Source organism: Rhinoderma darwinii, chromosome 13, assembly GCF_050947455.1.
Source record: "Rhinoderma darwinii isolate aRhiDar2 chromosome 13, aRhiDar2.hap1, whole genome shotgun sequence".
In the NCBI taxonomy this organism is placed as follows: Eukaryota; Metazoa; Chordata; class Amphibia; order Anura; family Rhinodermatidae; genus Rhinoderma; species Rhinoderma darwinii.
Genome location: NC_134699.1, coordinates 19776336 through 19793529, shown reverse-complemented (window position 1 = coordinate 19793529; position 17194 = coordinate 19776336). Strand labels below are relative to the sequence as shown.

Genomic DNA, 17194 nt, shown 5'->3' with positions numbered 1-17194 from the left:
TACAAAAAGCGTAAAGTACTATATGTATACAAACAGAATGTTTTACCTTTTTATACTACATAAAGCTTGGAACATGCAGCAAGAGTAGTCTCCATTTATTTCAAGGGGTATTACAGTTTCCATTTGTTCAATTTATTTACTCATGTATAGAAGAGAAACCATTTTTTTCATATCAGTCCAGTTGACTCCTTTCTCTGGTATAGGCCATGGATTAGTCCTGTGTAATGCATTCATGGGTTAACTAAATATGACTACACATGGCATCAGTCATGTAACCCTCTCCCCCCACCAAACACACGTCATGTGACCTCTGGCATCTAGTTAGCAACAGTGTTATATGACATGGTATGAGTGGAGGGTCACATGACCAGCGCCATTTAATTGTGAGCATCGGATTATTCAGAACGCTGTCAAGGCATGGAACAGGTGAACAGTTGTTTATTGAGGGACTGAATGTGTTTTTTTTTGTTGTTGGTATTTTTTACAATTCTAATAGATAATTCTGTATTTTTCATATTTTTTTACATTTTTGTATAATAAAAAAAATAGCAAAAAGAAAAGAATAAAAAATTAATACATTGCACTAAACAAAATATTCGGTTGTGATTTTTCAAAGTTTGATTTCCAGTCCTGTGATGCTTCCCATTTACAAATAACTATAAAGTGAGTATTCAATTCAATTGTGCAATACAGCAAGCAATAACAGGAAAGGTTTATTTAGAATGTAGACAATTGTTTTTTTTAATATGGTCTCATAAATAATAAAAAATAAATACTATTCCTTATAATAAGTACCTATACATGACAATAGAAGTCACAGGAGAGTGTTTACATTTTGTGCTGTCTGTAGATAATGAGAAAGGATGGAGACTTTCCGAAAAAGACTTCAAATTGGTTTTCACTTCAGTTTTAGCCCATAAAGGGTTAAAGCAGATGACCTGTTGTACGTCCCCTTGAATTAATGGTCTGGGGTATTATATAATCAGGGCCAATTCTCACCTTTCAGCTATCGGAGGTGCAAATTAAAAGGATACAGGGCCGAAATGGCCCACTAGAGTATCCTCGAAGGGTAACTAAACTTTTTAAAAATAGTGACATGTCAGAAGTTTTGATCAGTAGGCCTCCCAGCACTGAGACCCCCAACGATCGTGGCGATAGTGATCAGGTGAGCGAGGTGCTGTTTCGTAATAGACTTCATATTGAGCCCAGGCAAAGCCTATCTGTACATTCAGGAAGAAAAAAATGGCACAGAGATGTGGAACCAACCAAAATCAATTGTGAATGTGAAATAATTCACATATATCCATGATCACCCCCGGACGAAGGCATCAGCCGAAACGCGCTTCGGGTCTTGTGTCATTTCCTGTGCAGGAGTTCCAACGTGGGTGCGTGTTTATTTGTGTTAGTCCTTATGGTCTCTTATCTCTACCAATGTGTGAGCACGTGGCCACGTAAAATCATGATCCACGTTCTATTTTCCCTACTTAAACGCTGAATTAGGGCGCCTACAATTTGATCATAGTTGTTATGACTTTTTTGGCTTTTTTCTGGCTGTTACTACATTTGTTGATCCATATTTATGTTTGTGGACATGGTTTCTCACATGCACGACCTGTATTACATCTCACTGTTGGTCCTGACAGCTTGTTGGTAATTGCCAGCTGGAATCTGTTCCAACACGAGTTCTATCGAACGTTGAATTTTCACATACACCTTTTGCATAAGGTCTCATTGCAAAATTTCCATCTTTTGCATATGTATACCAGTAAACTATATGTCATTTATCACATATCTATTGACTCCAATACACACTCCTGGCACAGGCTGCCGCCATCATTTGCATTGTACGACTCATTTTTAACCGTTTTTGTATACATGTCTTTAAAAAAGTAAAAAAAAAATTTCATTATATTATGATTATTGTGTAATTGACCCCCTCCATTTGTAGGTTTTCTCTTCATATTGAACCCATACAAAGGAAGTGGCAGAGTGCTCACCTGATCGCTTCTGCTGCTTCGTTTTAGCGATCTGTGGGGGTCTCAGTACTCGTGATCCCCACCCATCAAAACCTCTGACATGTGACCATGACATGTCAAAAGTTTTTTAAAAGTTTAGTTACCCTAAATGAACACAATGAACCCTTTTTGGAGCTGACTTTTTAAGCTAGGGAATGCCGTCCCACATAACATAGAAACAGGGCCAACTTGGGGTTCTTGTGGGCCCTCGGGAGATAAAGTCATAGTTACTTTTGCCTCGACTGCTTTCATCCTCCCAGTATGTTATATTCCAATAATGCCACCAGTGGCTGTAAGGTTCACACCTGATGTTTTTGCTGCATTTTTCTTTTTTTTTTCTTTAAATTACCAAAAATATTTTTTCTTCTCATATTTACCAAAGAATGCGGCGAAAATGCCACGTGTAGCATACCGTAAGAGGGAGAGAGGCAGCTTGCATGCCGCAAAGTTTCTAATTTAACCATTTCACTGCCATTGATCAAGTGGCTAGAAGAGCTTATTTGTTTTTTACCTCATTCCAATAGCCATTATGTTTTTATTTTTACAATGATGTAGCTGTGTCGTTTTTGTTTTTTTTTCTCTCCTCACTACAGAACAGCATTGAACTTGTTGCGCATGGTTTCTTTTTTTTTCTTTTTTATCTAAGTAACTATGTTCCTAATTTTACCCCCTAGGGCTTCATTGTGGCCTTATTATACTGCTTCCTCAATGGAGAGGTAAGAGCTGGTATAGCTAAATACATCATCATTTGGAATTGTATAATGACATGTGTGGCATTTTTATTTTATTTTTTTAGATTCTGTGCACTTCAAAAACATTTAAAAACTGAACAGGTAACCCCGCATTAGTAATACAATGGTATCTCTAGATTAGAAAAATCAAAAGGGTGGTCTACTGAAGAGGTAGCTCCCTTCTTAAATAGAAACTGGCCCGGAGATATCTCGCCAATAGGCAGCAACTTTGCATCCCGTCATCTGATTAAACTATACTATATATTATCTACAGAATGTCTGTAATACAATGTGCTGTATTATGGATCTGTACCACAAGGATGGGCCCATTGTGTGTGACTAGACCAGAGCGATGAGCTGCTGCCTGAAGGTGGTATTACACGGCCTGACATGGGCCGTGTAAACGAGTGCCGATCAACGATGCAGCTGGTTGATCGGCGCTCGTTTGCTCCTGTCACACGGAGCTAGGAGAGGGACGAGTGGTTGTTATTACGATCACTCGTCCTCATACATTTCTATCGTGTCGGCAGCGCTTCCCCCTGTTGACACAGGAAGATGTGGTGCCGACGACGATAATAGTTTCGGCATTTAAATGATGCAATCAACAGATGATCGTGTGTTTGCTCGTTCATTGGCTGATCGTTGCCCTGTTTACACAGGGCAATTATCGGGAACGAGTGTTTTGTGAACGCTCGTTTGCCAGATAATTGGCCGGTGTAAAAGGGCCTTGATACCTCTGAAACTGCTTATCAGGTCGAACCCAACCTGTCCCTGACTGTCTGGAGGCCACGACTTGGTTGTCGATGAATCTTTGCTTCTTTTTATAGCTGTAGACCCTGATATCAGTACTCGGGCCTCAAATTTTAGGAAGTGTGAGGACTAGATGTCTTTTATTATTGGTAAAGTCTACGAAAGATCCACTTTATCTTTACCTTTATTTTTATCTGTATTTCCTCCAGGTACAGGCTGAGATCCAACGACACTGGGGCAAGTGGCAAACTTCATTGGAAAGCAATGTGTTTAATCTGGTAACACAGGACTTCACAGCATAACATTATCTGTACGGAGCATCCACAATGCCCCATAAAGATGGAGTACTGTTATTTCTAATATTTGGAACTGTGGGTCCGTAAAAATGCATTTGAGCATCATCATACATCATAAATATTAATACTCAGCGAACAATATACATACAGATCAGTTATATTCCATATATATTTATAATATTTGATATGTAAATTATTATCCATAAATATATTACATGTATATGTGATAAAAAGCAGCTGAACCATGGATTAAGGGTTACAATAAAGTCAACCATTATTTGGATGAGTGTTCTTAAAGGGTGGTCTGGTTGTTGGGCAGTGGTTACCTCTGTTGCTTTTAAGCATTGAGTTCTTGGGTCCAAGTCCAACCAGGGGCCACATCTGCGTGGATTTATATTTCTGAAGCCACCTTGTCGGTCGTCCTCCATTATAACTCTTCAATGTTTACGCCCAGCAATAAGATGGACAAATACTATTTCACTTCTCATTACAAAGTATACACATTTCCTCTGCAAAGTCTTAATCCTTAAAGTAGGAAGATAAGACCTTTCATGAGTAATGTTAATCTTGGAGACTGAAATGTTTTTGGGTCTAAGATGGTGATTTTAAACGGATTTGTGGCATCGTACATCATTCATGGTAAGGTATGAAAACAGCGTCCTGTGTGTCACTAAGGTAACATACAGTGGCTAATAGAGGGGGGTCCAGAGCAGGGGACCCTCATCTAAGATGCAGCATGCCCTTATTCAGGTTGACAGACTAATCACTTATAAATAGTCATTAATCTTCTTTGTATGCTAGGGCCGGCCACATTCAGCTGAATCATAAAATACACCAAACAGTCATGATATGCTATATAAGCATATATTGAGCTCTGCTGCATTACCTAACCCTACATTTTCTAGAAGAGTACACTACCCAAGCTATCAAATGATACTCTCTTACGGTAATGAATTTTTGTGATTACAATCGATGTGTCTGGGGTAATTACAACAATTGTTTCTAACCAATCCGATTTTGTTCTTTCAGTCAGAAAACCCTTTGAGGTATTTGTCCTTTTCCGGAGATGATCATCCCGAGGAACTTTTATAATACTCCAAAAACGTCTAATGTGGGAAATGCCCTCAAGTCTCGTGAGCACAAAGGAGAGTGATGGGGGCACTCTGTGTGACCTATCTATAATTCAGATCCCAATCACACCCAGATCAATCACGTGCCCCGTTAGAAAAAAAATTAGGATGCCGAAGCTGTAATTCACCATCTATATACTACGTCATGGGACATCACTCCAGGGGAAAACTAATATACCTACTTAGATTTCTCAGCCCAATTACAACACTGGCTGAGATCCAACAAGATCAATAAACAGATAAAAAGTAAATTTACCAAACACTTACAGGAATCCCTAAAGGACATCATCTAAAAGGATAGTTACTAGGTGTAGGGGGTCAGGAATAGCAGTCGCACCTGGACCTTGGTGCTTTTGCCACATAAGAAGACACCAGTATTATGAGTGGCACATTGTATTTTTGGGGCCCTCTTACAGATTTTGTATTGGGTAAAGCTTCAAGTTAAGCCTCTGGGTAACTCTCAATGTCTTATTTATATATTCAATACACATTAGAGATTGAAGCCATGAAGCGTTTTTGGTTTAGTTACCACTTTATGCCAAAAAATGGGCTTACTTCACATTATGGATGACATTAACTAATGTAGGGCATCATGGAGGGGACTTTATTTTAATAGTGTCATAAGATCTCTAATTTTTTTGATTTTGTAAAAATGAAACACATTACTCTAGATTTATAAAAAATGTGCATGTGAAATAATAATGTGCACCTTATGTTAAAATCTTCGAACATTTTGCTTAGTAAATATCTTCATGTTTTGACAAAAACATATTTTATACAGTGTTTTATTCAATCAAGCCAGAAAAATCTTCAAAACATAAATCTTTCATAAACGGTATATTGATGATTTCATTTTTATCTGTGAGGGAGGTATCACTTCCATCCTTTACTTTTCAATAATTGGGGTATTCATTTGACAAGCCCTTAAGATGGATCTTGCCATTCTTTTCATTGTTATGAGGATAATATCCAGTGAGAAACATAGAAAACACACAAAATGGAAGAAAAATGTTCTAGTGTAATAAATTATGCAGAGTAAGGCCCAGTGGTATTATATCCGAATATTTTACTTTCTGATCTCCTGTGTTGTTTGATAGATGATAGCAAAAGAAACAAATGCAGGCTATAAGTCAAGCCGATCCCTCCGATCACTACATATAGTACCCAGTCAAATACTATTAGAAGTCTTATCAAAACATACTAGAATATTGTGTAAAAGAAACCGTGAAAAATCATCAAACCAACCAAAAGTACTCTCAAAGGCTATGTAAACCTTTAATGTAAAACATAAAAACATATATATATATATATATATATATATATATATATATATATATATATATATATATATATATATATATAAAAACTGTCTAAGCAGAATCCGTCAGGTCTGCAGGAAAAGTTATTCACAATCACATTATACACAGTTTTATTTATATATATATATATATATATATATATATATATGTATATATGTATATATATATATATATATATATATATATAAATTACTCAATACTTTACATAGATTTAAGAAGCACAAAAACATGAAATAGTCTGATTGTCCTCAGTGAACCCCCTGCCCACCAGAAAAGTGCGCAAGTCTAGACAATGATCCAAATATTATAACAAATATATTCAGATCTTTTGCATCATCTTCTTCATTTCTTCCTTTTCTGACATACCTCACCCTTCTGTATTTTCTTACCTGACTGTTTACAACTTTGTCTTCCCTTGACTACATATTGAGGTTCCGATTTGTTCAGACTTCTGGCCCCTTAAATCAATTTCTGCCCTGATTTATTCTACTGAGTTATACTTGGGCAATTCTTCCTATATGATCGTCTATCCAGTTCGCCTTTTGGGGATGGAGACCTTGTAATATGCTGCAGCAAAGTCCATGATGTCGTTTTGGGTGAATGCCAGGGCTTGCATAGACTCTACATCCCAGTTTAGTATGCCCCTACCCAATAATAGAATGCTGCCAGTCCACCTCCTTTGAAGTCCTGCCAATCTACTGTGCCAGCGAGCCTGATACCTGTCGCACTGTAAAATTCAGGTACAACCCTCTTAGCATATTTGCTACCTCGTACCTGTTCATTTCTCCTATGTCGTTACTTGTGCCTAACTATATGGCTGGCTGAAATGCATCCCATCCCAGCCACTCTTCATTCCACATTGGTAGGTCTGGATGTCACGTAGGGTTCGTGGACCCACTGGGCCGTACCACCTTGGCGGTATGGCAGATGGCCATCAGGGCGCAGGTCAGAGTCTATAATTTATATAGGGTACCTGTGGCAGCTCGGACAGTAGCAAGGCAGGCTAGGCAGGAACTAGGCAGCAGGTAGACGTCAGGTGTGGAGAAGCAGGAGAGGCGTGGTATACAGCACAGCACCGCTACAGCTAAGCACGGCACTAGATCAGGATACAGGTTACAGGATACAGGAACAGGAAACACTGGGAGCAGGAAACACTAGGGGACCATTTGCAAGACAGACTAGGAATACAACAACAAAGCTCAGGTGTGGGAAGATGGGGCTGAGACCTTCTTATAGCCCAGGGTGCTCTGGACCAATTAGCTCAATCACCAACATGCTTGCGCTCTGGATTCTCAAGTCTGGACTGCGCTCGTGAGCGCACCCTTGTGGTCACTGTGGAGCAGGACGGCCGTATGTGCCGACATCTCTTGAGAGAAGGGCGTCGACTGGATTGAAGGAGTTCGTGGTTAGCGACCTTGGACGTTACACTGGATTAGGCTTCGTTCACATCTGTCCCGTTCTGACGTTCTGTAGGAGCTTTCTGTCGGAACGGGACCCTGACTGATAAAAACGTAAACCAAAGGTTTCCGTTTCCATCACCATTGATTTCAATGGTGACGGATCCGGTGCTAATGGTTTCCGTTTGTCTCAGTTGTACTAGGGTTCCGTCGTTTTGACGGAATCAATAGCGTAGTCGACTATGGTGATGGAAACGGAAACCTATGTGTCAGTCAGGGCTCCATGCCGACGGAGAGCTCCGACGTTCCGTCGGAACGGAGCCCTGGCGCAGATGTGAACGAAGCCTTATCTGCTAGTCCTGACTCCAGTCCTGGTCCCCCAAAGACCATAGTTACCCACGAAAAAATATTCATATTCCTTATTGACATTTGTTCGTACAGATAATGTTGTGGATGTTGCCTAGCAAAAGACTTTGTAGCTGGCAGGTGGCCATGCTGGATTCCCATGATCCCCTGGACACCACTGTAATTCCAAACTCTGTTTTTTTCCTGTGAGAAAAACATTTCCATGTTCTAGAAATATTTTTGCCACATACAATCTAAATATAAAGAAAGAGCATAAAGGAAAAAAAAATCCATAGCCTGGAAAACTGAACCAGAACATACCCAAGCGTTATCAGTATAATAATACAGCAAAGTATGTTGAAAGGCTATGGTACAAGGGACACCTCCCTGTTGGTATAAATGAGCAAGCCATTCTGTTATTTGCTTTCACACAGTACCTCTGCTCCAGGGAGAAGAGTTCATTCACATCAGACTTCAATAGGTGAGTGAAGTATTTTGGTAAGCGCACACTATATCATTTTATTCTTTGATATAGCAGAGCTGAAACTGTTGTGTAACTATTTTATTAGTGCACCGTGATAATGTTCTTAATAACTGCACCAAGTTTAGGTAAAGTTTTATGGGAAAACTGCAGATAACAAAGTGACACCACTATAAGTTCTGCCAAATGACAACCTCAGCTACACTACACCTAACAAACTCTACTACATCTGTAAAACAAACTCTACTTCATCTGTAAAACAAACTCTACTTCATCTGTAAAACAAACTCTACTACATCTGTAAAACAAACTCTACTACATCTGTAAAACAAACTCTACTTCATCTGTAGAACAAACTCTACTTCATCTGTATATTTTTATTAATAGTAAATTATTGTTAATCTTTTTGTTTATTTTTGATTGTTAAACAAATTCCGAAGTTCTAAAACCGTGCAAACGTTTTCCGGGACATCGTGTGTTTCTTTTTTGTTGTCCCAGAACTAAAATGGGAACGATAGTTTTGAGATAATTTTCTACTGCTAATAAGACAAGCCGGATTCTATAAAAAAAAATAATTGGCAAAGTAGACATCTGCCGGGACAGAACTGGAAACGTTGTATGTATCCAAGTTAGTTTTTGCTTTTTAAAAAAAAAAAAATGTTTGGATTGTGATTTTATAGGGGAATCGGTCAGAAGTCCTTCATACATGGGGAAGCTTCAGTATTTGGGATTCCTGTCCGTCAGCTGCTCTTCGGTGGCTCCATAGTGGGTGCTCTTCCCATAGATTAGGTTACATATACAATTTTCCTTACATCATTGATCTATGGAGAACAATTGCCCCTCCGGCTACCCTTAGTGGTATGGAATGTGTTCCAGACTTCATGGGAGTCTTAGTTCACAGTGGAAGTTTTCGATAACTGGAGGTACACATTGAGGAAAGGGGATGGCAGGACTGACTACTTGGAGGGATTGTAGAAGATCACAAAATAAAGGATGTTTTTATTTCCAGAAACAGCGCCACTCTTGTCCACTGGCTGTGTCTGGTATTGCAGCTTGGTCCAATTCAAAAGCTTGGGGCTGAGCTGCAATACCAGACAAGGTCAGAGACCAGAGTGGAACTGTTTCTGGGATAAAAAGGGTATTTTTTTCTAATGTCATACAACCCCTATTTACACTGGTTTCCGACTATGCTTTCTTGCCTGCATTCTCTGCTAAGAGAACTAGGGGGAGCAGTTGCATGGAATTTCCTTTCCCTTTGACTGTATGGAATTAGTACATTAACTATATTGGAAAGTTTCTTATGTTATGATTTATGTGGTTTATTCTGGAGAACACAGGGGTGTGGAATTGGTTTGGATTTTTGAACACATTTTAGACGTTAAAATCTGCATCAGACTCGGATTTCACACAACGTAGTGAAATAGGTCAAACCTGTATATTGATAAGTGTGGATTTACATGCAGATTATTTGGAGTTCTGTTGTCGATTTTTTTTTAGGTTTTTCCAATGAAGATTTATATGAATTAAATGTGTCCTAAAAATGGATTAATGACTTTGCGGTGTATTGTGTTTATTAAATATTACATTCATTCACCTATTATATATTCTTTATACCTGTTCAAATAAGCCACACCTAGACAGATAGATGGAACAAATATATTAAATACACTTTAAGTTAGACAAAGCCAGAAAAAGGAATTAGAGATTAATTTACTGAAATGTTAAATACTTTTGTGTCAAAAAAGACAAAAGTATAGTAGGTATGATACCTTAATTGGCTAACCATAAAAGTTCTATATGCGGCTTTCAGAGCGCAGAGGCTCCTTCTTCAGGCGCGTTTACAAATGAATGACTTAGAAAAAAGCACAACATTTAGATGTTACACAAAGACAATTAGTACATGAAGTGATTCTACATGATACTAATTGTCTTTGTGTAACATCTAAATGTTGTGCTTTTTTCTAAGTCATTCATTTGTAAACCTGCCTGAAGAAGGAGCCTGTGTGCTCTGAAAGCCGCATATAGAACTTTTATGGTTAGCCAATTAAGGTCTCATACCTTCTATAGTCTTTTTTGACACAAAAGTATTTAACATTTCATATTGTCTCTGGCTAACACGGTACTACACTATTTTTTTACTGTACTTCGAGATTAATTTACTGTAATAAATCCAACATTTAAATATCTCGTTTTATAAACTTAGTTAATAAATGTTTATCCTGTACACGGGTAACATTATTTCCAGCGTAGCCAAGATCAGGCAAGAAAACAAGGGAAAAAAAGAAATAAAGTCTCCTAACGCTTTAGTCACGTCACCTTTATTTCTTCCGTCAGAGTTGTACATCGGGAGGACTCACAACGTATACCTCCGACGAAATGAGGCAACGCATCCCACTGTATAGGCATACAGTGGGATACGTCACCCGAAGCCCCTGGGCAGATCACTACCTAAAGCATTGTGCCCGGGGAAGCTCCTGACGTCACTGTATATATATATATATATATCTTATATATATTTTCGAACGTTTGTTTGAAGCACGATATTTCATTGGTTTAAAATGGATCACGTCATCGAGGCCACCATACTAACAGGATGTGCCAAGGGGGAAGTTGTCTTTATTCCTACATAATATTGATGGTTATGGATTCTTTCTATCATCTCGAACCTCTAATAACACACACTTCTCATGTACCATTTATTATTATTATAAGTGGGGCACACATTGCAGTTATCGCATACACTACTACACACATTCACTTTCCCTGGAGCTGCATCGTTCCTCTGTTATTGGACTTGAGGCATCCGGCGCACGTCGTACTGCGCATGCGCAGGGAGCCGCGCCGTGTTTCTCCTGGTGTCGGCCCCAGCGCATGCGCACTGGGTAGGGAGGTGTGGAGCTTGATCCTGCCCTCGGCCGTCGCATTGGGCATGCGCGGAGGGCCGCGATGTGGGGCGGCCCTGGCGTGTGCGCGTTGTGCACGGGCGGGGGGTGCTCTTGTGCTGCACTGGGAGTCCCGAGTGATGCAACATGGCGCCGGTGTCTGACGCATGCGCATAGCGCTCTGATGGACACCATCTATACCGTAAGTCAACCTCCCGAGCAACGCCGGGTATTAAAGCTAGTATATATACATATATATATATATATATATATATATATGCTTAACAAAAAATAGAAAAAGACCCTAGTAGTTGGTGGGTAAAAAACCTTGAATATATAGAAGAATTGCCAAGGCAATAGGAACCCGTTTTCTTCCCCAACTACTTGCTACCTAGTAAAATAGTTAAATTGTAAAAAATACCTTTATTTAAATCAAATAGAGACAAACAACATAGAATTTAATACTACAATGTGTGCCAACCAGTAATAGTATCAAAGTTCCGATGAAATACGAGAGATAAGAATAACCCAATGCAAATCATAAGCACTGAGTAAAAGTGCTCACTGCTGTCAAACGTATAGATCAGCGATCACTAAGTAAAGGTACGAACTATGGTCAATAGTATAAAATAGGATTAATATAGCACTAATGCCGGAGATACACCGAGACTAAGTTACAAAAAAGTGCTACTGGGCATGTCTGAGGACTTAGAAAAAATCATACAAAAAATCTGATGAATAACAGTAAGGCCATAGATACATTCCGAGACTAAGTTGAAAATAAGCGCTACTGCGCATGTCAAAGGACAGATTGTTCCGAAAATATAAATGCGCTCTAAGGCCATAGATACATTCGCGAGATCACGCTGTGACGAGACTTCCTCCCACAGGTCCTTCACCGGAGCGATGGAAGACTGAACAGACATCGCCATGTCTGTTGACCATCGCTCCGGTGAAGGACCTGTGGGAGGAAGTCCAGTCACAGCGTGATCTCGCTGTGCAGTGAAAGAAGCTGGGCTGGAATGGAGAGAAGTGTATGACGCTGATTGGTCTCTGATTGGTGAGCGTCATACACTCCTCTGTACAACGCCCACTTGGTAAAAAGTTTAAAAACGCCCAGTTGGTCCTTAAGAAAGTAATTAGCATAAATCGAAAATTGATCATAACTTGCTAAAAAATGATCGTTTTTCAAAATAAAAACCACTGTTATCTACATTACAGCGCCGATTAGATTATGTAGGAGATAGCGCACTTATAATCTGGTGACAGAGCCTCTTTAAAGCAATCTGCAACAATATCTATTCCACTTATTATTTAGTGATTATGTAACATACTTACCTCTAACTGGCGGCCTTTGGTCTTACACCGCTTTACTTTTTCGGCCTCAGTGTCTGGCGGCGTTCCAGCGAGTGACATGCTCCACTGGATGCTAGCACGCACGCTGAGCCTTGTATTCTTAAAGGGCCAGCGAGCCAATTTTCAAGTCCACCACCCGACCCATTATAAAAGCCTTGTCTGTTCTGCTAACCATTGCCAGAGCAATTTAGTTCCATAGGGTCTTATTACATGGTCCGATATGGACCATAAAAACGAGCTAATGTCGACGAGACAGCTTAATCGACACTCATCCACTCATTTCAAAAGGAGCAATGAACAGTAATGTATGGGGACTAGCGATTGTTACTACGATCGTTCGTCCCCATGCATTTCCATTATGTTGGCAGCACATCTCCCTGCTTGCACAGGGAGATGTGCTGCTGACAACGATAATATTTAATGCTGGATAAACTAGCAGATCTGTCGATCAGTTGATCGTTGTCCTGTTTACACAGGGCAATAATCGGGAGCAAGCAATCATATGAACGCTCGTTTGTACGACCATGGACCTGTGTAAAAAGGCCTTTAGTGTTCCCTGTCATCCAAAGTTATCCCTGCTGTTTAGTTGAATTCCTATGTACCACCCTTGCCTGCTTTTAAAGGGTGAAGACCGGGGGTTACATTCGACTCCGCTCCCGGAAGTAGCCCCAAGTCAAATTCCTTGGTGACAAGGAGGGTTCACACCGCCCCCTACTGGCCCTGCTACAGCCTAATCCTCGGGCTGTCGTTACAGATTAGTTTATCATTTTGCTCTCATTTCTCTGTTTACCATGGATTTAGGAGTTAATTCATTATGTTTCGTTTTCTAAGGAACATTTATGGAAGATTATGCTCTTGTGTATGCAATATTGTATACTATCTTTTAGGTTTTATTTTTTTTATTACCATGAGAGCAAAATGATAAATGAATCAGTAAACAATAAGAGGATTAGATATTTTTGCAGTTTAAACAAATAATACAATTTTTACTCATAAATTCTACAACAATTGATAGGGTAACAGGATGAATAGAACATTCGTCTTGTGTTATTTACCTTATGTCTAACAGAAACAATAGAGAAACCTATGGAGAAGACAAAGAACATTGTAGAAAACTTTTCAAGGCGTTGCCCTGATCCTTCTCTAGGCTCCCTCACGTGAATTCTGCCCTAGACCTCACGATCATACCACCCACCTTCTCACGGCGGTAAAGCTGCTTACACTGGCGGTCCGGGGAGCCTCCCACCATCGGGGAATGGTTTGCTGTGGAGATGTGCTGCCGACCACGATAATATTTTAGTTTTTTAAAACGATACGATCAGAAGATGAACGAGCGTACTGGATAAAAATGTCTCCAATAACTACAGCCTATATTCCCTGGAGTCGGGGGAGTCCGCGGTCTTATATTGTACCGGTTTATAAAAATGTACAACTGGTATGTGATCACATCAAATAGGGTGTCGTAATGAGGTAGATGTTCTTGTGGGCGTATAAGTAGGGTAACACCTCTGTCATGTGCAGTTCTATGTATAATATACATTATAATGGGCGTCCTGTCAATTATATAAGTGTCAGGGCTCCTGCCAGAGGATAGAGCTGGTAATGACAATAGTTTGGTTGCTATTGGCAACATTATCTTTAATCCCGTCACCCCAACTTCCGTTGATAGTGGGTCTATGGCTGCCAAGAAGTGTTGTCATTTATAGGCCAGGTATAATCAAGCTGATATCCATGCCCCCCCCCCCACTGTATACGCTATATTAGATATATTAAATAGTCCATAGGCTGCTTGACCTTGTAATACACCCCCATCCTATAATGATGTAATGTGGAAAATTACAATCTTTTCCTTTCTGCAAAACAGGATGTGACTGCTGTTAGATCTAATTAGAATAAATTGCTCAATTTATTATAAGGATGTGTGATTTTTGTGGATTATGGAAAGATTGTAAACAAGGCGAACTAAATGTCCACCAGGTCCTAAATTCTGTGGCAATTAATTTTTAACCAGTCTAATTTAGGCCTTAATGACCAAGCAATTTTTTTTGATCGTCGCATTTAAAGAGCTATAACTTTTTTATTTTTGCATCGACATTGCTGTATGAGGACTTCTTAGCAGCGTCAGGGCCTTATATGCGATGTAACACTTCAATGTCATCAGTGCTGCGTCACATACAATGTCCTGATGCTGCCCGGCGTCAGTACGTTGTATGAGGGGCAGCCATCTTGCCTGAACTGTTGTTAAAGAGATATGCTTTACAGCAGCCACATGGACCATAGGAACCTGTTAACAGGAGGGGACTATTATGGGACAGTTTTCTAGACATGCTCTGTGAGCTGTGCAGAGGTCATTGTGAAGGGTAAGGGAGGAGGGGAGCTGTGTCCATCACCTATTGTCAATGGTGGATCCCGTGTTATCTATATATAGAGGTGTTACCTGTCATTGTAATCCTGCCTGTGATAACAGTGAGATGACTGATGAGAAATGATCTCTTTAGAACAGGAAGGGTCATTCTATTGTGAGGCTCAGTGGTCAGATTGAAAACTGAAAGATTTATGCAAAATCTGCGCCGGGGTCAGGGTTGCCAGCCGCCCGTAAATGTACAGACATTCCGCAAAAAACAGATGTCCTTAGTGGCACCGACCTCACTCATTCAGTTGGCTCTGTCTGCCCTCCTACTGCTCCTAAATGTGAGTGATGTCAGGCAGAGCGGAGTGTGGTGGCGGTAGCGGTAGTGGTAGAGTGAGTCGGACCCACCAATCACAGCCCCAGTTGCCGCTTTCCAATGCTACGTTAGCGGGGTAAAGCTACAAGCGGGGCTGTGAGCGGTTAGTCACTCCTAGCACAGGCAATGATTTTGTTATGTGTCTGTAAAAATTTTGGTCTGTCCTTGATTTTTAGCTCAATTGTCCAGATATGACAGAAGTGGAGGTTGGCAAACCTGGCAGGGGTCCCGCTGTCAATGAATCACTATTTCAGCAATTCCCCAGAGTGCAAGTTTATGGAAATGCTATACGAGCAATTCCCCAAAGGCAGCTTGAGACCGTCTAGATCAAGCGTGCAGGTTAATCAGCTGCCTCAAGTCCGTCACTACTCTGGTCTAAGGCTACTCTATGATCTTCACCAAAGCCTGCCGCAAGGCAGGTTGGCTTTGGCCGCATAGAACCCAGGTTGCTTGTACAGAATACGGTGTTGGACAAGAGATTCAATGCAGGCAATACCAGAACAGATAACCAGAAAGCCAGAAGGGTGATCAACAAACAGAGTTAAAAACCAGGAGATACTAAATGTCCAAATCGCAAAACAGAGGAATACCAGGAGTTGCAGAGGTCAAAACCAGCCGAGAGCAGAATGTCCAAATCAGTGAGCAGAAAGTAAATCCAAAGACAAAGCTGAAGTCCAGTTCAAATAGTCAAGGTGATACAGGGTATGACCAGGAGCTTGATCAGACACATGCATACACAAGAAATCACAAGCAACAATGAGAAATATGAACAGATCTTAAATACTCCACCCTTGGCCCTGATAGGTGCAGAATGAGAAATAGGAGCGGCTCTGCAACTCAAACCAGGGCCACCCAGAAGCTTGACTAGTAGTCATGACAACCTAAAAGTAACAGACGTTTCCTAACACCCACCTATAATTTGCCATTTATAATACTGGTGTATCTTATGTAAATAATACAATTCTGCCTGCCTTCAGCCACCATTAGAGGGAGCTGACTGCATATTGTATTATTGCTAAATTCAATATGTAAACAGTATGCGATAATCTCCTGAACTCCCCCTAGTGGTGATTGCAGATAGATAAAATGTTATACTCGTTGTCTATGCAGGAGATTTGGAGCTCTGTATTAGTAAAATGGAGCTCTGGCCACTATAAAGATATATTAAGAAATTAATCAGCACTGAATTATGAACCTATTTATATTTAAAAACAAAAACACGGGCGTAGAATTAGTTTACATTTTTTAGCACATTTTTTAGGTTAAAACTCTTCAGACTCGGATATTAACTCGGATTTCACCCAATTTATTGAACTAGGTCAAATCTGCATGTTCTTTTGTAAATTTTTCTGTGTTTTTCCAATGAAGATTTATATAATTTAAATGTGTCATAATATTTGATGAAGCAACTCCACGGTATATTGCGTGATTATTTAATATGATATTAAGCCACTAATTGTATACTCTTTATACCTGTTCAAATAAGCCACACCCAGACAGATGAATGAAAATAATATTAAACACACTTTTATCATTTGGACAAGCTTGAGAAAGACAGAAATAGAAATTTCAATTACTTACTGGTAAGAAATCCAACAATTAAACGTCAGGGTTCATAACCTTAGATAATGAATGTTTATTCTGTCCACGGGTAACGTCATCTCCAGCCCTGTCAAGATCTGAGAACAATTCAAGGAAAAAAAAGAAACTAAGTCTCCTGACACGTCACATTCCTGGAAATTCGCTTTACAGTATGAAAGACCAAA

At 39.9% G+C, this 17194-nt stretch overlaps 2 protein-coding genes across 2 annotated transcripts in view; both read left to right on the top strand.

Annotated features, from left to right (window-relative positions):
* LOC142666814 (vasoactive intestinal polypeptide receptor 1-like) overlaps window positions 1-4107 on the top strand; it is a 59251-nt gene extending 55144 nt beyond the window's left edge. The window contains exons 12-13 of the mRNA XM_075847021.1: window positions 2690-2731; window positions 3706-4107. Of these exons, the coding sequence (XP_075703136.1) occupies window positions 2690-2731; window positions 3706-3798 (135 nt within the window). The 3' untranslated portion in view covers window positions 3799-4107. The remainder of the gene's footprint in view (window positions 1-2689; window positions 2732-3705) is intronic.
* Window positions 4108-8396: 4289 nt separating this feature from the next.
* LOC142666156 (NXPE family member 1-like) overlaps window positions 8397-17194 on the top strand; it is a 39101-nt gene continuing 30303 nt past the window's right edge. The window contains exon 1 of the mRNA XM_075846114.1: window positions 8397-8464. The gene's annotated coding sequence lies outside the window, so the exon portion shown is untranslated. The remainder of the gene's footprint in view (window positions 8465-17194) is intronic.